This window comes from Zootoca vivipara, chromosome 2 (genome assembly GCF_965207765.1).
Source record: "Zootoca vivipara chromosome 2, rZooViv2.hap1.1, whole genome shotgun sequence".
NCBI lineage: Eukaryota > Metazoa > Chordata > Lepidosauria > Squamata > Lacertidae > Zootoca > Zootoca vivipara.
Window position 1 is genome coordinate 78627256 of NC_142584.1, and position 25261 is coordinate 78652516.

The window sequence follows — 25261 nt, forward strand, 5'->3', positions numbered from 1 at the left end:
TTAACCAAGGAAGAGACCATTTGAGATTGCACATAATCACAACCTGACACACACATGACTCATGGTTTCAGCCCATTCTGAAATGTTTATACAATACTGGACCTTCGGCCTTCAGACGAGATGACCAGAAAAGAAAAGAGATTCACTATGACTGTTAGTAGATTTTTGCATCACTCCTGGGTGATTTTATCAATTGGGAAATTGAAGTCCTGTTCCGTGTCTGTCTCTTGTTCTGGACATCACTCACCCTGGTACCTCTCATCTGGGGACTCGACAGTGCCTGCTCAATAACCTTTAGAAGCCTCTGACTGTATGAACATGTCTTGTGCTATTTTTTTTAATCAGCTTTGCTGTCACCTTTCTTCACTCATCCCATTTTAAAGTGGAGGAAAAGAAGTCAACAGGGGCAAGAAAGAAGTGAGAAAAAGATGAGTAGGGAGAGAATTAAGTTCTGAGAGAAAATGCTGAAGAGGAATAGCTGAAAAATTGCTCTGATCCTGGAGGAGGCAAGAAAGGAACTGGGAAGTGAGCGTAACAAACCATATGACTGCCTGTTCTGGGCAGTAGATAGAGACAACCCCTAGCTGTATACCTCCCTCATACTAAATGAGAATTATTAATGTAATCACAATATGAGCTTCACTGAGACCACCCCAAAGCATAAAACTAGAGAAAAGCTTTAACAGCCCAGAAGAAACATGATACTTTTATATAGATTTTATTAAAAACACAAATGTCAGGGCTATAAAGAGGAAAAAATGCTGAGTATTACTCTCTAGCTAAATATTGCACGAGATCACCACACAAAAGCAGCTCTTTCACGTAACATACGGACACCAAATCGCTGCCATTCTCGTTGATATATCCAGAGCTCCTGTGTTGTATCCAGGCAGGCTAGAACAGCACCCCCTTTCCATGCTATCAAACGAGGATCCATGTCCTATGATTAACACAAAGGAAAAGAATGGGCAAGGTAAATGGTGTAAGCTAAACCCCACAAACCCACTTACATTTGCTTTAAGAATGTTACTCTTTTTAACTGGGGCTACTGTAAGACATTGTGCTCAGTGCTTAAAATCTTTACAATCCCAAATCGGCACAAAAGATACCATTTACTTTGTGGCAAAAGAAGAATCACTGTTGCTTCTGTTCTTAATGAATTTTAGGCAGAAGGCCATCACCTTTAGTTTATTAGTCAAGCCCCTTGCACAAAAGATCCAATGCATGTTATTTGCTATATACTACACTATTGAAATTTACAATTAACATTCTGTACTGGCCAATACATTTAACAGCAATTTGTAATTAACTAGACGAGGATATGAGCTGCGGTAGCAAGTGTGTTAACACAAGACAGAGGAGGTGGCTCTGCCCACTTTTGATTCTAGCTCCACCCACCACTTCAGTCATGTGGCCCCTGACAGAAAAGAAAATATTTCCCAACCCTGACCTAAAAGTATGCCTAGATTCATACCTTTGGTCTCGTAATAACTTCTACGTTTTCAACAACTCTCCTGAAAGAGGGAGGCATTTTGTTGAGAATTCTGTGCTGAAGGAACTCCTGGGCTTTGTGGAACATCAAACCGCCTCCTACGACCAGGATGGAACTGTACATTTTTTTTTTGGTATCGTCAGATGCTGAAAAATCAAAATAAGTTTTATGTAAACTCTGAAGAATGAATTGAAACAATGTATAGAATTAGCCGTTAACATTAAAACAGATCGAACCGGGTAACTAAACAGGAAATTGATGAGAGTGAGAGTAGAAATTTAGTTTCTGCAAACTTAGGAATCCTCCTTGTACTAGAATCTATCTTGGCCAAAGTATTAATGTTAATAAACAAGTATATATAGTCTTCTTACCACAACAATCAATACTGTGCAAGATTGCTTTGTCCAGGCCTAACGCTTTCCCTTCAAACTGAGATACAGCAGTTTTCCTGGACATGTGAGCTGTAAGGGGTTCTTCAGACTCATTTCCACCCATAATGCAGTCACCGTGCGAAGTGCCAATCTCCACTTCTGGAGGATAGAGATTTTCAGCAACGCTTGCAGATTGGCCACGCAGATCTCCCTCAAATCCACTAGGCTTGGAAATCGACTTCCTGTCGGCTGTTGCTTTTGCAGACTTTAAAAAGCAAAACAGGGCAAGTTATCATTTGAAAAGATCAAATTTTGTTAGATGCAAAACACATTCCACAGTATCTGCCAAAATAGGTTTGAGGAGTGGAGTGTTGCAGCTAAAAACAGCCCCACGTATCACACCTGCAACTAAGGGACTGGGCGGCGAGTAAAGCCACACTGCTACTTCTGGCCTTTCGCCCCATATTATTTTCATATTCTTTGGCCCAAGCACCATATGCTCCCTTACCCAAGTCTTCCATTTCCAATGGCTCAGCACATTCCATACACAGTATACACATCGAAGCTGCTGCATGTGCCATCCAAACTATAGCAATCTGTAGGATCAGAGTGGTAGCTGAAGAAATACTACTGAAGTTTTGCTTTTATTATTTTGTAAAAAGCTTTTACTTAACTAAAGTAATGACAATAAAATCAAGCATATTAAAGTAACATGGGTCATTCCATGTTGTTTAGTCGTTTAGTCGTGTCCGACTCTTCGTGACCCCACGGTCATTCCATATCATGATCCAATTTCCCGCCTCATGTCATCCAATTTTCTTAATATTTTGTACACTTGTTGAATGATCAAAACTAAGTTTAAATCTAAAATGTTAATTTTTTATCACATCCTGTTTTGGAGTCATGAGAGTTTGAAATTTAAAAAAATTGACAATTCTGGCCATGTCTGACTACACAAAAACTGGAAAAGCTCAGTCCAGAATTGAGATATTTCAAAACTAAAAAATACCAATATCTTCAGAACATCGTGGGCTTTAATATAATACGTCACATGATGGGCTTACTTTAAATTTTAAAGTTAGATTACAAAATTTAAAAAGTGATTTAATTTATCATTTCCAAATAAAATGTATTGATTATTAAATATAAGATCTACCTGCAAAATTTCATCTTGGGATCTCAATGGGATCACATTTTTAACTAAATTATTTTGTAGATACATGTCTGCCTTATTGCGTTCTACTTAGGATAAATGGGTCTTCTTGGAGTAAAATATAACAGAATAAATAAGACTTCAAACTATAATATCAGTTACTTCAGGCATTTCTTTAGAAAGTTATTTAATTAAAAAGTATCTGAAAAGCTAGTCAGGCTTTTCTTTTAAAAATGTGTTCCCAAGCAGAGTGATAGATTGCAGTTACACGATGGAATTAATGCTTTGAAAGGATTCTTGGTAGTATCTACACACACACTATGCCTATCCGGACACAACCCTAAAGCACAGTTTAGCTTTATAAAAGTCTCTGTCAGCCTTGAGCTCACTTGCTATCATCCAGAATGACTATGAAAACATCAGAAACTGCTACTTCTGTTTTAGATGAACTGCTGTTTTGCATGCTGCCAAACTCAAACTGTGTTAAATTTTAACTATAGTTAGCTGGAACAAGCCAGCTTTATAAACTTTGGTTTGAAGTTGGCTTCCTTCAATTAACTATAGCTGAGATTAACCACTGCTCATCCAGGTTCAAACAACAAAGCAAGCTGCTGTTGTTCTAAAATGAAAGCAAAAGCTCCTGAACTCCTCCTTGCAGCCATGCCAGAGGTCTAAATGAACCCTAAATTTATTATTATTATTATTATTATTATTATTATTATTATTATTATTATATACCACCCTTCAACCAATGATCACATGGCGGTTTACAACATTAGCATGAACCACCTAGCTATTCTGTGAGAGGAAAGGTTTAATTAAGTATAATTAGATCTGTGCCGAAATGTCTCCTAGGAAGAGAAAACAAGTAAAAAAGACACACAACACACCTGCTCCTGCTTACTTTGTGTAGCTAAAAGATAATGTTCATCATGCGGATCCTCAGGATCACCTTGTGATCGTTGCTGCAAAGATGTCATTTTCTGCCCCACAATTCCAAAGGTTGCTGGATAAAATAATGCCATAGGAGCCTAATCGTGAGAGATGGGGAAGAACTCAACGCTTGCTTGTTGCTCGCTTTCTAACTGAACAACCAGTTTCAGAAGCAAATAAACATATTGGGTGGTATCTAATGCACTTGTTCTGTTAGCAGAAGGATTTTCACTTGCCGCAATGGAACTTTCCCCTTATCACACCCTGCCCAAATCTGCTCCAGAAGGCTAGAGGAACAACTAGAACAGATTTAGGGTGTGTGCAGGGGGGGGGGGGAGTTATGTTGCACAAACTTAAATCCTTCTGCTGATATAACAAGCTACTCAGAGCTGCACGGGGTACAGCCCCGTGTTCCAAACAATATACTTGTCAGCAGCACGTGTAGATAGAAAAATGTCAAGTTTATTTAATTCAACATTTGAGCTACTGTATTTGCTGTGTATCTCTTGAATATCATAGCACTAAATGAGACTGTAATAAGAGAAACATGCAGATTGAGCTGCTGAAAATTAATTAACACCTCATTATTTTCCATTGACTTCTGCACTTAAGTCCGCATCTACATCCCAGGGCATGCCTATTCATAGGGCAGGATTCAACTAAGTTGTGTACACAGAGTGCGGTCTGCATTCTTCCACCCGTGTCCTGCTAAATCTACCTTGGAGGGTTAGGAGAACCACAATAACAGGTTTAGGGAGCACAGAAGGGGATGAGAGGAGGGATAGTCTCTTAGCACCTTATGTGCATATATACCCCACCCAGTCTTTACCTGTAACTTTTCATCTCCCAAGCGCAACTGATACAGCAAAGCTGGAGAATCTGGGTGACGGACTTGAAACTCATGATCTTTTAGTCCAGATAAATCCTGGTAATAAAACATAGAAAAAGGTGTTAATGCTTTAATAAACTTTCAAATCTTTCAAACTACACTAAGAAGAGATCAGCCACACATGTGAATTTTTAGTTTTCTCCCCACTGTTGGTAACTTCATAAACCTCTATTACCATTAATTATACAGCTAAAAATCTGTAATGTCACACTAGATTGTGACCAAACATGGGCCTGGGAAACAGCAAATCAGAAGTGTGGAGCTCCTTATCTAGGTCTTTGAACTTACCTGGTCTAAATGACAAAATGTTTCTTTTAAGTGCTGCAGGAGAAGGCAATCTGTCTTTTTAGCTAGTTGGCAGTCTCTGTAAGGGAACCCAGCTCGCTGCATAAGCCAATAAAAGCATCTTGACACATCAGAACCTCCATATGCAAGGCATAACCTAAAAAAAGCAGCAGCAGCAGCAGCAGTTAGAAGACTTGCTTCTTTTCACCTGAATGTTACTGCCACTTTATAATAGTTACCTGGTGTTACGATGCGAAACACCGTCTTCCACACAGCAGACACTTGTCTTCTGATCCCCCACATCAACGACGCATGCACTACCTAAGCCACTTCCAAAAGTAGCACAGACAGATTCCTGATGGACCACTATGCCTGAAAACAAAATGGCAGGAACACTGTTAATGTACACTGCTTTGCTACCCTATTTGCTACATTACTCATATGTGGCCCACTACTGAACACTTCCCATAATATATGTATGTATATAAACTCTGGGAAGTGTTTTAAACAAGAGAGAGGAAGAAATGTGTTTATTGCTACCCATGCGTTTCATAAATAGAGCAACGTGTCACCATGATAATATTTTCCAGACATAGCTTCCCTGTTTTAACATTTTTAAAAATCAGTGTTTTATGTCTCTGCATCTCCCAACCAACTTCAGTCTTTTAGACAGTGAGCTGAAAATTGCTATTTGGAGCAGGACTCATCAGCCTCCTCGAGCAGCCCAATGCACTTGTTGGTAGGAGACAGCTGGGAGTGACTGTAGCAAAGGCTCTGGATCTCAGTAGTACTGCATCCAGTTGGGGCCTGTCCTATAGTGGAAACTAGATGACAATACCTCTGAAACTCTATAAGATACGTAAGAAGATTAGATGGTTTTGACTCAGCAAACACACGTTTGTATTGACCAAACACTGGAGTAATTTCTTTAAAATTTGGCCATAGAGTTGCACATTACTGATTTCATAACATATGTTGCCAGAGGCTGAGCTATTTATTCACCTGGTTGAGACATAGGTGGCTGTAAGGGCAAAAAAAAAAAAGTTCTGGAAGTTACCTGATTCCAACTTAGAAAGAAAAGGTACCTTCAAAACCCTTTCACTAAGCAGCTGACCACAGATGTTGCTTTATTACCTGAGAATCCCATCTTCATTAGGATCATATTCACTATTTCTTTCACATGCTGCTTGTTATAGATGTCCGGAATTAGCAAAATACACCTGTAATACTGAAAAAGAAAAGAACAAACTAGGATTCATTTTCTGGTCTGTTGGTCTTCATACAGTGGAACGGGTTGATACCATGGGCTATCTAAATAATTTCAACTACTGAAGGAAGTGAAAATATTGGTTAAGAGCTAGAGCCAATGACATCACTGAAATGCTTTAATCCAGGGCACGGGGAAATCTAACAGCTTCAGACCTTGGCTGTGAGGTGCCAAATTTCCTCCTGGATGTTGAACCAATTCATGCAATGCAGGAGGGCTAATTGTGGGATTTTCATTCTCTCTGGAGAATGCCAGAGTCCACAGTCTCCCTTGGGCAACCCACAAGGGAGGCCACAAAGCGGTGAAGATGTCGCCTGCACACGCAGGTACTAACTAGCACAAGAACTTCCATCTGCACAACAGGACATTCTCTCCCTCTCTTGAAGCCAACCACAACCATTTGCTATAAATCTTAATAGGGAGGGAACCAGAATTCCTCTGGCTTCTCTTTTAGTTTTGATACTCACGCTTATATTTTGCATTTTACAAGTGGGTTTAATTTGGGGTCATTTGTTTTTCTGCTGTTATTATCTGATTTGTTAGCTTCCTTTGTGAAATCAGGTGGGGCAATAGTATTTTTAAAAATAAAAGAACGAATTATTATATAAACAACTAGAGCTCACTTGGTAGGAAACTGCAGAGTGAACACCACAGCTATAAAGGCTCTGCTAAGCACCTCCTTAAAAGGGCCTTCTTGGTGGTTACTCCCCATTTGTGGAATGCCCCCTCCCATGAGGTGCATTGCTCTCTCTCATTAACTTTTAGGAGCAATTTGACAACATTCCTGTTTACCCAGGTATTTGATGAGTGAAAGACCTATCCCTGCAAACCCTGCAATTAATAGTTTTGAGGGTAGGCACTTTTAGTTTTTAACTGTTTTCATTGTTGTTTGTTTCAGTATTGATATACTGTTTCAGTATTGATATGTTTGCCACCATGGGCTCCTTAAGAAAAAGGCTGGGATATTAATGAATTAATTAAACTCTTATTCTAAAGGTTTTAAAACAGAGTAGTGCATTAGATGATCCGATGGGAAGTATACATGGAAGAAGGTGCTACCAAGGAATGTAGGACCCAGACTGCCAAAGGCTTTAACAGTCAAACCCTTTTGCAGCAACAACGATGAAACGCTGACAGTCATTGTCACGAGCAGATGAAGTCTGTCATAGCTCACCTTCAAATCCTTCAGAGGTATTTCTAAATACTTCTGTATTGCATGCGACCATATAACTTCAAGATCAGCTAGGACTGCAGTAAGGGAACCACTTGGCCCCGAGTGAAGGTTCAACTGCCCTCGATGAACAGGCCAATGAACATTGTAACAGTCCATAGGGTTAACATATAATGCCTGAAAAGAAGAATTGACTATATTTATCTCGTTCAAAGTTTAATTGTGAACACTTGGAACTTCTGTACATTTTCTAGTCTGTAACACAAAAAAGCATTCCAAAGCATACTGAAACATACAACACTTTAGTGGTAACAGAAAACTAGCAATTCTTTTTTTAAACAAGACAGAAACTTTTATTTATGCAATTTTAACAGCTTTTAAACACACCTCATTCAATACCCACCACTTATCTCTTTTCTAAGACTTCCCAGTCCATCTCTCTGTGGCATTCTAGGGATATGCACTCTGCTGCATATCCCGATATTCCACCTGTTATCATCTCAAGTCTTCCTTTTTTGATGTTATCTGCTGCTCATACTTGTAGGTTAAATTGTATATTGTAACCCTCTAAGGTAATCTCCAAAACACCTCCACCCATCTCTTATCTTTAACTCATCCTTATTCATTAGTTTAACGGTCATGGTTACTAATTCTATGTATTCCACCATATCAATTTGTTGTGCCAAATTTCCTTCACGGGTATCTCTTCTTCTTTCCATATTTTTGCATATACCAAACTAGCTGCAGTGGTTGCGTATAAAAAGATGCTGAGTGCCTTTTTTTGTTTGGAATGTCACCACCTATTATCCCTAATAGAAAGGCCTCTGGTCTTTTGGGAAATGTGAGTTTTAGGATCTTTTTAAATTCTGTGTGAATCATTTCCCAATACTCTCTAGCGTACTTACACGCCCACCACATATGAATCAGGGTTCCCTCTACCTTCCATCATAAATTAAACCCCCTTTTGTACATTATCACTAATTTTCTGGGTGTCAAGTACCACCGATACATCATCTTTCGTAGGTTTTCCTTAATAAGATAGCAGGCAGAGAAATTCATGGTTCCCCCCATAGCTTTTCCCATGCAGACAATTCTATGTTGTAGCCAGTATCTATAGCCCATTTTGTCATTGTCGCCTTTACCATCTCAACTTTGGTCTCCCACTCCAGTAACAAGTTTATAAATTTTCGAGATTAGTTTATCCTCCTTTCCTATTACAATTTTTTTTTCAAATTCTGAAATCATTTCCACAAATCCCTTTTCCTTGTCTCTTTTAAGTAACTCATTCACCTGAAAGTACTAAAACCAATCTACAGTATACTGTAATCTGAAATCTCTTCTCTTCTTTTTCAGGCGAACCCCTCCTTCTTTAAACTATGTAAAGTCTTTATAAGTGGCCCACTTCTCGTCCATGTTCAACCTTTTCACTGAGACTGCCTCAGCTGGTGATATCCATCTTGGGGTTTTTCTCTCTAAAACATCTTAGTGTCTTTTGCACACTTGATTTGTCATAGTGCAGATATCCATGCCATCAAAAGATCAAAACTTTCTAGGTCTAAAACGTTTGTATCTCTTAGCTCCATCCATTCTTTCATCCTACAGAGGCACACTGCCTCATAATAAAGTCTGAGGTCTGGAAGGGCAAAGCCCCCTCTTTCTTCTTAAGTTTTCAGATTTTTATATTTAATTAGGGGTTTCCCCCCGTGCCAAACGAAGTTTGTCATGTCTTTCTTCCACTGTTTGAAACAGTTTGGGCTATTTATCACCAGCAATGTTTGAAATAAAAAGATCATCTTTAGACAAAACCTTCATTGTGACTGTGGATATTCTTCCTAACAAAGGAAGTCCATTTTCCTAGATTTTATTTCATTCCAGATTTTAACAGTTATCCTGGAAAAGATTTAAGTTCTTAGCTGATATCCATATCCCGAAATATTTTTTAAAAAAATCATTTTTAATTCCCGAGATATTCTCAAGTTTATCTTTTGCCTCTGAGACTAGACTATCAATTCCCCCCCCCCCCCTATTTATATAGAATCCTGCTAAGTTGCCAAATTTTGTTATACTTTCTATTGTCCTTGGGACGCTTACCACCGGATTTTCCAACGTCAACACTTAATTCCTGTTATTTCATCTTTTTTTCGTATTTCTCTAGTCAGCACTTCTAATATTAGGATAAATAACAGTGCCGACATAGGGCATGCTTGCCTTGCCCCTTTTTCAATGCTGCATTTTTCTGTAACATTACCATTTATTTTGTTTCGATTACCATTTATTATTAAGCTTGCCCATTGCTCTGTATAAACTGCATCTATCCTGTTGGAGAATGCTGTTCCAAATGCCATATCCTCTGTAGAAAACAAGCAATCCTTTTTGTTGCTGTTCTAAAAATAAGACCACCATAAACACTGCATTTTGCCACACTGCCCTTGATGGCCTGTGTTCCAGAACCCATATTACAGCAGCACTGAATGGAAAAAGCAGCTGCCTTGCATAGTCTTCAGTTCTATTTTCCCTGGATGAGCAGAGTGTCAGCAGAGTCACTTTTAGGTTGGCATGGCCGGTTCGGCCACACTACAGGGGGCTGTAGAATGGAGAGCAACAGGTGCGGGGGGACTGAAATTTAGTGTTCCACAGGGGGTGCTGAAATTTGAGAGCCCAAAGTCTGCCACTGGTGTCAATGGGAGAGGGATGGCGGAGGAATCCTGACAGAGATGTGTCTCTCACCAGTTTGAAACACTTAAAATTCAATTGGAGACTGTTATAAAAACAACTTAAAAGTTAATATTTGATAGGTTACACATGAAAACATATTTAAGGATTGATCCGTTCCCATCTGTTCACTAATCTGGTTTCTTTCTCTCAGGCTTGTAAACAGCCACTTGCCTTGTGAGCATTAAGAATATCCTCAAGGCAGGGAATTCTGTGTGAACTGCAAGATGGTTGCTTCTTCTTTGTTAAACCTTTTCAAACTTCAGGAGATCCATGGTGCCACAAACAACTAATGTAGATATATATATGGGCTGGTAAAAAACTGTGTTTTCCCCAAACACATTTTTTAAAAATTATATATGGTTGCTTAACTGTACATGAGATACAGGAGGAGAATTACTTTTAATGAAATGAGGCAAGGCGTTCCTACCTCTTCTCCAATGACATATTCAGGATGATGGGCAGTGTTTGTCCATTTTGTTCCAGAGCTATGATCTAAAATAGCAGGTCTCATCTGCCTATTGTAAGATCGGGCCTGAAATGTAAATTCGAAACAAGGAATAGGGGAAAATGGTCACACTTAAAAGGAAACTATTTTTCAAAGTCTATCTTAAGAGCAAAAAATTTATTTTCTTCACAAGAAGTCGCAAACATGTCTAGTCATATGCTATATGAGTTGCTCAAAATTTATCGTAATTTATATCCCTCTTTTGAACTGCTATCCCTCTATTGAACTATTATACGACAAAAAATAAATTTCCAGAGGGAACATAGGAAATTGCCTTAGACGAGCCCGTATGTCTGCCTGGCTAAGTTTTATCTAATCTGACTGGTGGCCAACAACAAGGACCTCGGTCTTTCATATCACCTGCTTACCTGGTCTTGTTTAAATTTCAGATGCCACAGATTGGACTTGATATCCTCTGAATGTCAAGCACAGGGCTATGGCCCATTCCTGCCTTTCAACTAGTTTGAAGACTGGGGTGGTGTTCAAATAAGGAATAGTCATAGTAGATCAAGTGAAATTAATGGACCTATCTTAGTCATGATAATTGATTTCAATGGGTCTACTCTGACTAAAACATAGCTGAATACAGTACTATCCTAGATTTATTAGTGCTGCTACCAGGCTTTTCACTGCTTTTATACCTCTCAAAAAGCAATTTCTATCAGTTTATAAATGAGATACCTGATCAGGTGACACTGGTATACGTCTGGCACCATTTGACATCTTTTTGGACCATATTGCTTGGTCAACCATTTTAAGACCATTCTGTCTTTGTTCAGTACTTTCGGGTTTCTAAATAAAGGCAAACAATAAGTAACAGTCCTCTAAACATAGAAGTGGGTCTTTTGACTTTCTTAATGAAATTATTTTCAAAATACTTTTGCAAATATTTAAAAACTCATGTAAAATATCAAGGCAGTTTAGAATACATTCAATAAAACTTAAAACACCATAAAGATACAAAATAATTAAAAAATAGCTCTCTAACCAATAAAATGTAAGCAGCTGCATAAGCACATTGAAATTCTCTCCCTCTGCCCCCAAAGGAAAGCTCAGAATCAAGCATAGTCCTTTGCAAAACTGCTATGATTTTTTTATATTGTCCACGGACTTTGCATTTTTTAAGACCACAAATGGTTGAGGAGTAGAGTAAGCTAATGTCTTTCCCATTCAGATCCACAAAACAATACCTTTCCCACTCCTTGTTTAAAAAGTCATTTTTAAAATCTGCTGGCTCACTCATTTTGACAATATTTTCATTTTTCTTTACTTTTCCTTTGACTGTTATTTCATGATAGCCACCATTTTCAGAAGCTGGGGTTTAATCAATGAAGCCAGAAAAAACTATATTAGCTACACTACTCTCCAGAAAATGCCTGTGTAAATTAAAGAACTGCTGGTGACCTTTGAATAAAAATAGATATCTGTATGTATAATACTGTATTACATTGTACATTCATGTTTTGTGCAGAACTGATATCTACATAAAAAGAGTCCTGTGTGATGTGGTTCTCAGTGCTTGGTGCAAAAATCTGTCCCTCTTAAATCTTGTGCCATTTTTAGCAAGTTTAATGCCATAGCCTGTGTTAATTCCCATATGTAGCTGGTATAGATGATGCAAGACAAACACATGTTACTACAGAGGCAAGCTGTTATTGTGCAACCCAAAGAAGTAAGGGTCACTAGGAAAATTTAGCACACCAGAAAAACAATGTAGTTCAAATGAACAATTACTGATTCAATTTAACATAAATCTCAAATTCTAAGACTTACATTGAGTCCTTCTCTTAGAAGCCAACTGTCTTTATACATGGGTTGCCCTTGCTGTTTGTGCCTTCTTGCAATGACATGAGGAATGCCAATAGGAAGTGTGTCTGTAGCTCTTCCAATCCTTAAAGTCATTGAGCCAGGATGTATCACAACAATGAAGTTGCTCTGTATTTGCTAAAAATAGTAAAATAGATAAACAAATAGGAACAGCAACCAGCAAAGTACAGTACTCAGGAGGTTTCCAAACATATAGTCTATGTGCCTCATTTTGAAAACCTGTATCTTTTTACACCTTGAGCTGCCATCAGCGAAATTTAGCTGTTAATTTCTGTAACAGTGCTTTCCCCTCCCACAAAGGACATGTATGTACTAAGTTTTTTTGCACATCTGGTATAGTGTTTTAGATGGACAATTGCTGTATTTGAAAAACTGACAGAAAGGGTGCATGCCTTGAGTGACACATCTGATGCAGACAATCTTATCCAAATATGGTACAACTATGGAAATGCTAATATCATTTACACATTCAGTGAACCCAAGGCTAACAAACAGCCAACATCAGTAGACAGCATCAGTAGTGGGCACCATCAATTATAGGAGAAAGCACTATAATATTACCATTAGAAACTAATATGAACCTCTTTTCATAGGATGCTGTTCCCTCTGGAAATTCATACACGCTGAAACAGCAGTAGCTTGCCCTACTTCACTTCTATAGCATTTTCATTACCAGCTCAAGGTTTCTCACACATCCTTGCTATACAGATGGCATATAAGTGAAGAAATAAAAATAAAGATCTGAGAGTAAACTGCTGCTTGGAAATATAGGTGCAAATGAGATTTAAAATATCATTTAATACACTGAGCATTGCTACTGTGCGTTCCACCTATCAGAAAACAGGATCCACGAGACTGACATGCTTTGCGTTATTACATGTTGCAATGAGTTCAAAGCATTAAACTAAAAGCCAAGAGCAAGTATCCCATCGTGGGACACCTTTTTGAAGGGGCGCAGCCCAGGGAAAGCTTCACCACTCGACTCCACCGGCCCTATGCAACCGGGCCTAGGCTGTTCCGCGGGGATCCTGCTCGGCTGAGGCTATTGCGCCCGAGGACGGAGGCGCAGAAACCCCGTCCAGAGCGCCGCGCTTCCCGGGCCTCGCCGCCGCCTCCGCCAGAGCCAAGAGCGACCCCCCCCCGGAGGGTGGGCCACGGGAGGAGCCTCTCCGCCCAAGCCGGGGCTCACCTCCTGCAGGGACTCCGGCACGGCGGCAGGCACGATGGGCCTCTTGGTGCCGCGCTGCTCCTTCTCCTTGTCGCGCTCCTTGTCCTTCCCATTCTCCGCCGCCGCCGCTTCCCCTTTCTCCGCCTGGGTCATCCCCGACCCCGACCCGCTTCCTCCGCGGGTCGCTCGAGCGAGGCAGCGGGAGACTCCGGGAAGCTGGAGGCGGAGGCCGCTTCTTCTCCGCCCCGAAAAGGCTGCGACGAGGAAGCCGGCGCCCGACCCCTTCCTCCGCCTCCAGTCACCCGGAGGCGGGTGTGGCGCAGAGGCGAGGCCCAGGCGGAAGTGAGCGGCAAGAGTGCTTGTTTTTTTATAGGCAAGGCATGGGCTTAGCCAGTAGGGTGCATCTCCCTCCCGGGGCTGGATTTACGTATAAGCTAAACAAGCTACTGTATAGTTTTAGGGCCCCACTCTCTTGGGCCCCCCAAAAAAATGTAAAGGAAAAAAACCATGGATGTACATTTCCAAAATATAAGATAAAAAATAAAACCTACATACAGCAGCAGTAGCAAATTGCTTTAGAGACCTATTAGGTCCATACATTACCATATACTGTAGCATATATTCAACACAAAAAACAGGACAGCTGGACATATTACCTTCAGTAGTTTAGGGCCTCCTCAAACCCTAATTCGGCCCTGCCCTCCCCTCAAGTAAATTAAAAAAAATACTTAATTGACTTATTGCATCGCAGTTAAATCGATTCTGCCCCCCCCCCCCCCAAATAAATCCTGGCTACACCAGAGGCAAGGGGAATGGCAAAGGCACTCAGGGGGAGCAAGTGTGTTTTCTCTGGGCTGTAGGCACGCCGAAAGCTGTCTTATACACTTCACACTAGCCACCAGGGCCTGTCCAAGATGTTTGGGCGCCTGAGGCGGACTCCAGAATGGTGCTCCTCACCCCGCCAGGGAAGGTTTATGTTAAGAACAAGGGGAAGAAAGAGCGACACTGGCATCTGTCACCCTGTGGATCCTGCTACCTGAGGCAGTCACTTCATGGGTTAGCCAGCCCTGGCAGCAGCCCATCTAGTTCAGTATTGGGTTACAACAGCCTTCTCCACCCAACCTCTGTCGGCCCAAAGATGCTCTGGAATACCATGGCAGTGCTGGTTGGGGCTGGTGGAAGTGGGGTCCAAAAGAAAGGAAACTAGGCTGGGAAAACGCTAGCAACTTCGCCAGACAGGAATCTAGAACAGCCCCTCCTGGAGATGCCAGGGATTGAATATGGTAGAACAAGCATCTCCAAACTTGCCCTTCCAGATGTTTTGGGACTACAGTTCCCATCTTTCCCGACCACTGGTCCTGTTAGCTAGGGATCATGAAAGTTGTAGGCCAAAACATCTGGAGGGCCGCTGTTTGGGGATGCCTCTGGTAGAACAAATGAGGTGCTCTACTGCTAAGCTATGGACTTCCACAAGTGATATTCTGTGGTACTGAAGTTACTTGAAGATTAACTATGTATCATATGAAAGAATAAAAAATTAAATTCTTAAAATTCCACCATAAGCTCTATTAATTTCAGTTAAAGACAGTAGCGATGGAGCAAATCACGACTAGTTTAGGGGCTGCACAACCCCGCGAGGATGAGTCATAAGGAGTGGTTTCACAGGAAATGCAGTTTTTAGATATGTATGGTGTTGTGAATCTGATTCTACCCTTTTCCTCAATTCATGTATTCTGAAGTCAACCTTTAAAAAAAGTTTTTGTCATAGGCATGATTTGTGAACCTTTAGAAGTTTTTTAAAAAAAGAAAATTATTCCAAGTCAGCATTTTGCAAAGCTGTATTTATTTCTTATAACTTTACAGCTACAACAAAATATTCACAAACTATACAAAAAGGCTTAAAACAGACATTAAACAGGTGCATTTAATTTAATAGAACTGCATTTCAGTTACACTGGATCCTGGAAGTCGGAATTCCCAGCACAACTTCATTGTTCTGCTAATCCACAGAGCAGTGAATCATTTAGACACACACACACAACACTCAGACCCATTTGGTCCATCCGCCAGGAGGTCATTTCAGTGTTGCAAACGTGTGTCCAGTTGTCTGCCTCTCAAAAGAGGCATTTACCTAAGAAGAAGAAAATATTGATTAGTTTTCTGGCTATGTTGTGATTGCATACATTACAAACAATGAAATTTGCACCAGGAGCTTATGAGGTCATCACATGTTTTTCTTCAGGCGGCAACCTGCATCAAACCTGACAAAACTGCTTTTGAACCCAGAAAAATGTTGAACGTGGTTTGTCATGTAGTATGGAGCAGTCAAAGAAAAGAAATCTAAAATCGCATTAGATTTGCTTGAGTCCTAAGTAGCTTTTAAAATCCTGGCTATTAAACAAAGTATGATACATTTACAGTAAGAAATCAATACAGGTATATTTCTTTTAAGTAAACATTATTTAACACAAAGCATAAAACATAATTGTCCTCAATTCAAAGAATTTCTGTATAAGGATGGATTCTAATGACCGATTCTCATTACAGAGATTTTTTACTGAAGTAGCTGGCTCTCTACAAATAAGTTTCTGTTGGAGCTGGACCAAAAATTGACATGTATATGCTGAATAATTTAAGTTCAGTCTGGAAGCTGTGATCTCTAACAATGGAAATCCAAAGTAACTGATGTTTAATATGCTAAAAAAGAATAACAACATCCAGGAAGGAGAGTTTGTCATTGTCCTGGCAATGTGCTTCAGCATATTCTCAGGGTGCGGAAAAATCACTTAGTCACCATTGCTCAATCCTCGTGTTTACCAACACCAAACTCATTATCAGAGTGCTGTTTTTATGTAACAGAAAAATTGCTACCACCCACACTTCTAGGTTTGCAGAAGTGCAAAAAGCTTAGATTTTTTTAATATTAATTAGAAAACAGCCCAATGAGGGGTGAACATAATTGCCACAGATCAAATTATGTCTATGGGGGAAATAAATGAAAAGTCAAGGGGGAACAGAAGGCAGAGAAGAGAGCATAGCTACCAAGTAGCCTGATCAGGAGCACTTCACAAGGCAACAATTTGTTGCAGGTCCCACTTGTATATTACTGATGGTCAGTTTATATCCCCTTGATACATTATGCAGCTCCTTATCTCTCAACCTCTCTTACTGAAATCCTTGTAAGTATTCAAAATATTAGGACACTATAGGTCTGGACACAGCGCAAATCTAACAACGCTACTCTGAAGCAGTAGCGGAGGAACCCTCTCCGACACTCCATACGGAATGCCGCACATGCACACTCTGTACAGGCTGCAGCACATGCGCGACGGCTGTACAGGCTGCCGCTTGCATGGTGACCGTACAGGCTGCTGCGTGAGCGGCATCCCGTATGGACTGTGCACATGCGGCAGCCCATATGGTCGCGGTGCGACAGGCAGCCGGTATGGACAGCACGTGAGAGCGTAAACCCGTACAGACGCTGCGCGAGCGGTGCCTATATGGACTGTGCACGCCCTCGGCCACTCTACAGCTGGGGGGAGGCAGGGGGCATCTTGTTACCCCTCCCAGAATGGCACCCGGGGCGGCCTGCCCCCTCCGCCCCCCTCCTCTGCCCCTGCTCTGAAGTAAGTTTTTAATTCAATGAGGCTTGCTCCCAGGTAAATGGGATTAAGATTACATCCCAAACCAAGTATAGTACTAAAAAAGGAGAACACTGGTTTTCCCCTTCGCAGATCATTGCCTAATCTCAAAGCATGTAGAGCAGGCACTTTTCCTTTCTGAATAGTGGGCAGCAGGAGGAACAGGGCAAAATCTAAAGCTCACCCACCTGCCCTATATGCACTTAAAACTATAGCATTATTTAGTTTTGCAGCCACCAATTACTAGATTTTCTCCTGTTTGATTTTGCAAAAGAAAAAATTGAGAACTGTTCCTAAGCCAAACTAAAGTTCATTTTTAAATTCAGAATCCAAAAAACGACAGATCAAAGTTTACCTTCCTCATCCACCTCCAGCCATTGGTGGAGGAGTTGGACCTCCTCCAAGGTGGTTTATTCGACCCATTCTGCGACGAGGAATCCCTGGAGGTCTAAAACAAACAAAAGCAAAATGTGAAGAGAAAACACCTGGCAAGAAATCCCACCAGAGAAGCACCTTCAGATCTAGCAGATAATGGGGTTCTAAGATTGGTAAAGTAAGTTTTCCTTTCTTAGGCTCCCCAAAATGTAAGATTCTTTATCAACAGACGGGATACCTTTATACCAGTGCTTTCCAAACTTTTCATGTTGGTGACACACTTTTTAGACATGCATCATTTCACGAGACAGTAATTCAGTTTTACTGGCAAACCTGAGCTTAAACCAGTTTTTTTTTCTATAAAAAATGTTTAGGGGTACTCTCATTTTGACTCAAGAAAATCACCATTTTATAGTTCAAATCGAGAAAAATAAATACAGTAAATGGACAAAAGTACAAGTATTCACAAAATGTTTAGGAGTATGCGTACCCCTTCATCCCCCCCAGAAAAAAAGCACTGGGTTAAACTAACCCTTTTCCAGCCCCGGAACAAGCGCAGGGAGCGTTCACATGGCACATCTACACTCTGCAACCGACACACTAACGTGTTGTGACACACAGTTTGAAAGCTCTGCTTTATACCTTTATAATGTGAGGCATCTAACAAGGATGGCCAGCTAAGCTTGAAGTACATGCAGCATCTCTCATTCTGACCTAAATTTGGAAGATTTTAATAACTGAAGTTAGGGTGGGGGCTCATACACATGGTCTCTACTTGTAGCACCCAGTTGGGCTATGCAGAGACTTTCAGCTTGGAACAAGGCTGAAGCAAGTAGGCCTCACATCATATGATCCTCTGTGATGATGGCTATCTGGTGACAGCTTACTTGTAAATGGATTTTCAGGCTCCAACTCACAATAGGGATTCTACTTGAGCCCCCTAACCTTGCTCCTTTTCTTCACCATGTGCAAGATCTAAATACTGGGGATGTGGCCTAAATATCTTCTGTTTCCATATAATCTGTCACATATTGTTTGTACATAAATTTTTGTTTCTTTCAGTAAAACACACACATAACAACCTGACTTTTTAACAAGATAGCAGTATTTTGTGTACCATCTAAATCGACTGCCTGCTTGGTTAGGCTTATGGGATATGGGAATCCAAAAACATCTGGAGTGCAACAAGTTTCCCACCCTAAATTAAAATGAAAAAGCATTACCCCCTTCCATCATCATATCTTGAAGAGGAGGAAGATGTGTAGCCTCTCCTTGTCAAGTCTGGGTGAATAATGCTCTGGAAACTGAAATGACAAAAGATTCCCATTAATTCAGTGCCACAAATTACAGTATTAAGCAGCACTAAAATTTTGTATAAAACTCACACTTGTTCCAACTTACCTGAGGTTCAGGAATAGTTCAGTAGTAGTATTAAGTTTAAATGAACAGCAAAATTGCCTTTCTACAAATCTTTTTTTCTATCTTTACTTCTGAACAGAAGTTTATATATTAAACCCGGTGCAACATTTGCCAATTGAATGGAAGATTGACAAAATATAAAGTTGACTCAGGACTTATTTTAAATAGCATATAGTCCTTTATGAGACATCAAAATATTATCAGAGTGTCCCCAGAAGCCTAGAATGCTGGTTTCCTTTTTTCAGATGTCACAAGCATCTTGTGTTATTAAGTTTCCTGTGCACTGATCAATTTAATTTTAATCAATCATCTTTCTTTCTTTTTCTTTCTTTCTTTCTTTGTGGAGTATTGTCATCTCACGACTCTAAAAGAAGGGACGACCTAAAGGATTTATTATCAGATGCATGCTGCTCTTCACAATGAGAGATTTAAATCTAGGTCTATTATACTGAAGAAAAGCTTTGCTCGGTGTTCAATTGACTGTTAATTGCATCTTATCATCTATCTATCTAGCTAGCTAAAGGTTCTGAACTCTCTCCAGAATATGGGCCTTGCCCCCCAAGCCCTCCTAAGGATGGACCTAAGGCAAGCTAAAGCAACAGTCAGACAACGACTCATTGACATCGAAAGACAACAGGACTGCTCAAGATGCCCTGAATACAGAACTGGAGAAATCGAGAGATACATAGCCGCCCCGGCACCTTACCTCTCCTTTCTCCTGTCAAAAAACACAAGAAGGGCTTTTACACTTGCCAGAAGCGCGGCATTGCCCACGCCTGTGCTGGAGGGGCTTTACAAAAAAATCCCATACGCCCAAAGACTCTGTGTATGCCCATTGGGGGAAGTAGGAAGCCCTGAGCATCTGTTCTTCAGATGCCCCCTATATGAAGAAGCTCGAAGGGAGATCCTGGACCCCACACTGGTGAGCTTAGCAAGCCTCCCGGAAAAGCAATTATACAACCTGCTCTTGCTAGGCAAAGACCTGAAAACAACCAGGGCGGTCGCCAGATTCTGTGCCCAAATATGCAGACACAGACTTTCTTCCCAGCCCGTCTGATTTTTTCCTCAATGGCACCCCAAGCGAGCTAGGCTCAGCTTTCTGCAGCCACTATTTTAAGGGTTAAACTTTTAGCACTGTTATATAATTAATAATTTTCTTTTAAATCTTGTTCAAAGCAACTTTTATACGTTATGCTCCCGGAAACTGTTTTTCAAAGGGATCTGTTTTATTTTTATTTTATTCTTATTTTATTTTACTTTTAAGAGCTGGTCCTCGACCGTAATAATAAATGAATAAATGAATATCTATCTATCTATCTACACTGCCATAAGGCTAGTCCCAGATGGTTCTGAAGGAAAGTTGCACAATGTTAGATTTAGATTAAGAGAACACTTCTACTTACAACATAACTACGAAGTCTGCTATTCCCCAAAAGAAGTCAGTTATAAATGACAAGCTCCATGGAGCCCGACTCCGGCTATCCAACACTTGACCTGTAATATACAATAACAACAATAATAAATAAAATCTTAAAATAACAATGTATACATCAAAATAAAAATAAAATAGAAAAATTCTTTCCAGTAGCACCTTAGAGACCAACTAAGTTTGTCATTGGTATGATAATGTATACATCATTATGAAGAAGGAAGCAGTATTATTCAAAAAAAATGATATTTTAGAAGTTAAAACACAAGTCAGTATTATTTCCCTTTAATCATGACGCAAGGGGACTTACTGTTTGAAAATTATAAAGCCTGGGAACCTGGCCAAGGAATGTAGGTACTTTACCAGTTGTTATATGCTTCCCTATCATAATTTACTGCAGGAGTGGAGAATCTGTGGTCCTCCAGATGTTGCTATACTGTGACTCACATCATCCCTAACAATTAGTTATGCTGGCAGGGGTTGATGACAGTTAAGAGATTAACAAACTTGGAGAATTTCCTACCCCTGGTTTACTGGAAGTAACATTTCACTTGACATAAAAATAGTCATTTAAAATAGTTGTAACTGGAGATATGGGCCCAACTGCAAATTTCTGTTTGTTCAAATCTAAGTTTACTCATCCATCTTGCAACACACATTGTATGTAACAAATCAAGTGGAAACATCTCCCACCCGCACCTAACAATGCTAGTTTCTTGCGTCATAGTTGCTATGTTTCCAATGTTCAACCTATCTGGAGCAACAACCATCAGTACAGTATTTATGTGCTCCCCAGACGGATTTGGGGAGGGGGGGGGGTTGGCATGTAACCAGTACTAGCAAATCTTTCCATCTACAAGCTCTCCTATAGCTTAAGGTAAAGGTAAAGGGACCCCTGACCATTAGGTCCAGTCGTGACTGACTCTGGGGTTGCAGCGCTCATCTCGCGTTATTGGCCGAGGGAGCTGGCGTACAGCTTCTAGGTCATGTGGCCAGCATGACAAAGCCGCTTCTGCCAAACCAGAGCAGCACACGGAAACACTGTTTACCTTGCCACTGTAGCGGTACCTATTTATCTACTTGCACTTTGACATACTTTCGAACTGCTCGGTTGGCAGGAGCTGGGAGCTCACCCCATTGCAGGGATTCGAACCACCGACCTTCTGATCGGCAAGCCCTAGGCTCTGTGGTTTAACCCACAGCGCCACCCGTGTCCCCTATAGCTTAGTCCTATGTATTTAAGAGGTTGTGCATGGGTCAGAAAATCTTACCCTTAAAAATGAACACAGCATAGCAGTCCTAGCTTCTGTATTATTGCACATTTTTGTTACTACAAACTACAGATAAGATACACTAGTTCTCCAGCTGGAACTGCAATCAATGCTTAATTTTTTTATTCTTCTAGTGCTAACCCAGTCTTGTACTTAACAACAGGTGACCAGGAATTTCAAGCAACCCAGTAAGAAGTCTGGTGGAAGAGGCACAGATTGCTCCATCCCTCCACCATCAGCCTACTTGGATAGCAGCAGAAAAAGGAAAATACCTTCCTTCTCAACCAGAGTGAAAACTCAGTAAACCAGGGTGGGGAAATATGATCCCACCTCTCCCCCAGCAATTCCCTTGATAGAAATGTTTTGTTTGTTTTTAATCAGACTGCTAAAAGACTATAAGCTTACATTTCAGTGCTGTCTTTGAAAGAGGCGAAATGCAAGCTAGCAAGAATTGCAGGCTTATTAAAACCCTAATAATAAATTTTAATCATTAGGCTTTTTATCATTGTTATTAGATTCTCCCATTCCACAAAAGCACTAATCAAATCACAATTACCTGCTAGTGTCAGCACTGAGAACGCAAATCAATGACCATTTAAGTCAAGTATACTATTCTTTAAAAACGTATGGGGTTGAGTTCTAATTTGCTGAGCAATAGTCAAGGTTCAGAGAACCAATGCACATTAGGTAAAAGGTAAAGGGACCCCTGACCATTAGGTCCAGTCGTGACCGACTCTGGGGTTGCGCGCTCATCTCGCATTATTGGCCGAGGGAGCCGACGTACAGCTTCCAGGTCATGTGGCCAGCATGACAAAGCCGCTTCTGGCAAACCAGAGCAGCACATGGAAACGCCGTTTACCTTCCCGCTGTAGCGGTTCCTATTTATCTACTTGCATTTTGACATGCTTTCGAACTGCTAGGTTGGCAGGAGCTGGGACCAAGCAACGGGAGCTCACCCCATTGCAGGGATTCGAACCGCCGACCTTCTGATCAGCAAGCCCTAGGCTCAGTGGTTTAACCACAGCGCCACCTGGGTCCTGGTAGATCAATCAAATACAGTTACTCTGAAATGCTATTTGTACAGCTTAATCCTATGCTTACTTCAACAGAGTTCAACAGAGTTTAAGATTTTCACCTACCGCTAAGATGAAGCAGAGGAGACAAAAGAAATTCCACCCCAAATTTGTAAATTAAGGCATATAAACAATTTCTTTCTTCTAGGGTGACAGTCAAATTAGGAGGCAGAAGGTTGGTTTGAGATGGCAAACCCAAGCAATTAAAAATATGAATCTAAATCTTGTTAAAACTGCATTGGCCATGAGCCAGAAGAGGTATGTACTGGGTTGACACCTGCAATGATAATCATATTCCTGTTTCCAACATTATAGGTGATTTACAGACCAAGATAATTCTTTGGGCAATCTGAGTAATGACTTCGAGGTGCCCACAAGGAGATTTAATTATCCCGCTTTTGAAAAATAAACCAGCTTTTTAATCCACACGAAGCCATTCGCCTGGGCTCTTTCGGAGTTCCCCTTTGAAAAACAACCTTAAGTCATACGAACATGACAACCTTTTCAGTGCATCTTTTCAGACAGGAACAGCAGGAATTATGTAAGTTTATTCAGCAACCAGGAAAACACTACATGCAGCCTCCCGGATTTACCAGGTTACAGGAGGGGCCTCGATACCACCTCCACATCCACTACTTCCAATACAAAAGGAGCGGAAAAAGGGGGTCAGGCATAAGTTTTCCTCTGCCCCATGGGCGTAGCCGTGGGGTGGGGGGTGGGAAGCTGCCTTCCTAAATCAAGAAAATAAATAAAAATACTTTAACCAATTGCGCTGCAGATAACTCTGTTCTAACCCTTCCCCAACATAAAGGCTGCCCCCCCCTAAAATAAATCATGGCTACGCCCATGCTCTCCCCACTCCCACCCCATAATCAAGGTTTCCTCCCCAACACGGAATCTCTGCCCCTCACCGTTCGAAATATAAACCATGGCTTCGCTTCGCCCCACCGTCCCGGATCCGAACGCTCAGAGCTCTCTCTCTCTCTCCCCTGCTCCACCCCTGCCCCTCCTCTTTCACCCAGGAAGTCGGAGCTGGGAAGACGCCATAGGCCGAGGGAGCACGGGGTGGGCTGTTGCGTCACCACTTTGCCTCTCTTAAGCAGCCGCAGCTGCCGCAGTCGCTCCTTCCGCCCTTTGCCTGCCAGTTCGATTGCTCTGACAGCATACTCGCCTCCAGACCACAGAGATAGGAAAATGGTAGAGCAGCACGCCCTGCTCTCGGTGGGCGGGAAACTCGGCGGCTTTAATATGCCATTGTACACGACTGGAGATTGATGGTGTTTGTGTGTCAGATTCATATGGGAAGCTGAGCAGTGTGTGGGGAGTTCATAGAAGTCTGTTCAGAATGGCACCTCAGGACTGACTGCAACCTGGGTAGCCTGCACATGAGAAGCTGGAACCAGAGGGGAAAAAAAACAAGCTTCCAGATGTTAAAGGGTTACACTGGAGCATTCTTTGTGCATTGTCTTTATGGTTCTGAAAGCTAGAAAGAACTAATAAGCATAACCGGGGAGGAAAATGCAAGAGGGAAAGGATGAAAAGTGTAGCAGTCTGAACAAAAGCAATTACATGGTTTCATGTCAATAGAGGAGATCATTTGGGTTGGATAGATTGCCCCCCCCCCAGGATACAGGCCCGGGAAGTGTGTTGAGCCCAGGGAACTCCCCGCTACAGTGTGCAAAAATTGTGCCTCTCCACTCTGGCTTGGAGTGGCTAGGAGCCTATCTACACACTCCTTGGGCTACTCCTCTGCTGCTCTGGGTGGCTGGGTGTGGCATGCAGGCTCCTCTGCAAGGGTGCAAGGGACACAGGAATGCCAATACTTGTCCTTGCCAAAGAGCACAAGGGACAGGGGGCACCTATACAGCTCCCTGCCAAGGGCGCAAGGGAGTTTAAATACACCTCCGGTGGAAATATCCCTTCCACATAATTTCCGAAAGGCCACCTACTCTTCTTTCTCTCTCAGATCAATGCCAGTATACGTAGCTCACCCTTTGAAACGTAGGGCATTGTTGTGTTTTCCTCCCAGATTGCTCTTTTTGCTCTTGCCTTTTTCCTTCTCCCCAACCTCATAGGACCTCTTCCTCAGCACAGAAGAGAGCTCCAGCCGAAGAGGGATTACTGGCTGAGTGCAGATAATAGACTGCCTCACAACTGTTGCCATGCCAACGGCATGTAATAATATGTTGAAGCTTTAAGCTGTGTACTTCCAGCCAGATCCTCTGGGACCTCCAAATAAGTGTGTATAAAACTGCCGTCTTGTAGGTACATATAATA

General features: G+C 41.3%; 2 protein-coding genes across 3 annotated transcripts; both read right to left on the reverse strand.

The window, feature by feature from the left end:
- Nucleotides 1-702: 702 nt before the first annotated feature.
- On the reverse strand, nucleotides 703-14090 carry ACTR8 (actin related protein 8). The gene is made up of 13 exons (XM_035106339.3): nucleotides 13798-14090; nucleotides 12555-12725; nucleotides 11463-11573; nucleotides 10704-10808; nucleotides 7565-7738; nucleotides 6258-6351; nucleotides 5363-5495; nucleotides 5127-5280; nucleotides 4779-4874; nucleotides 3907-4047; nucleotides 1864-2128; nucleotides 1475-1638; nucleotides 703-940 (listed from the first exon to the last, which is right to left on the reverse strand). Exons 1-13 carry the CDS (start codon nucleotides 13927-13929, stop codon nucleotides 797-799), a joined length of 1884 nt encoding a protein of 627 aa, XP_034962230.1. The 5' UTR covers nucleotides 13930-14090; the 3' UTR covers nucleotides 703-796.
- Nucleotides 14091-15602: 1512 nt separating this feature from the next.
- Nucleotides 15603-23954, reverse strand: SELENOK (selenoprotein K). Of its 2 annotated transcripts, XM_088662248.1 has the most exons (5): nucleotides 23896-23954; nucleotides 20615-20705; nucleotides 19016-19096; nucleotides 17773-17865; nucleotides 15603-15907 (listed from the first exon to the last, which is right to left on the reverse strand). In XM_088662248.1, exons 1-5 carry the CDS (start codon nucleotides 23912-23914, stop codon nucleotides 15904-15906), a joined length of 288 nt encoding a protein of 95 aa, XP_088518374.1. In that variant the 5' UTR covers nucleotides 23915-23954; the 3' UTR covers nucleotides 15603-15903. The 2 variants fall into 2 exon arrangements, with proteins under 2 accessions (XP_088518374.1, XP_034962232.1); XM_035106341.3 differs by lacking the exon at nucleotides 15603-15907 and having other exon boundaries at nucleotides 17769-17865.
- Between the last annotated feature and the right edge of the window lie 1307 nt (nucleotides 23955-25261).

Coding starts and splice junctions, on each gene's coding strand:
- ACTR8 (XM_035106339.3), bottom strand. CDS start 13,929: ATGACCCAGGCGGAGAAAGGGGAAGCGGCGGCGGCGGAGAATGGGAAG. Junction 5,496..6,257: donor AATGAAGATGGGATTCTCAG/GTAATAAAGCAA, acceptor TTTTGTTTTCAG/GCATAGTGGTCCATCAGGAA. Junction 941..1,474: donor AAGTTATTACGAGACCAAAG/GTATGAATCTAG, acceptor TGTTAATCATAG/GACATGGATCCTCGTTTGAT.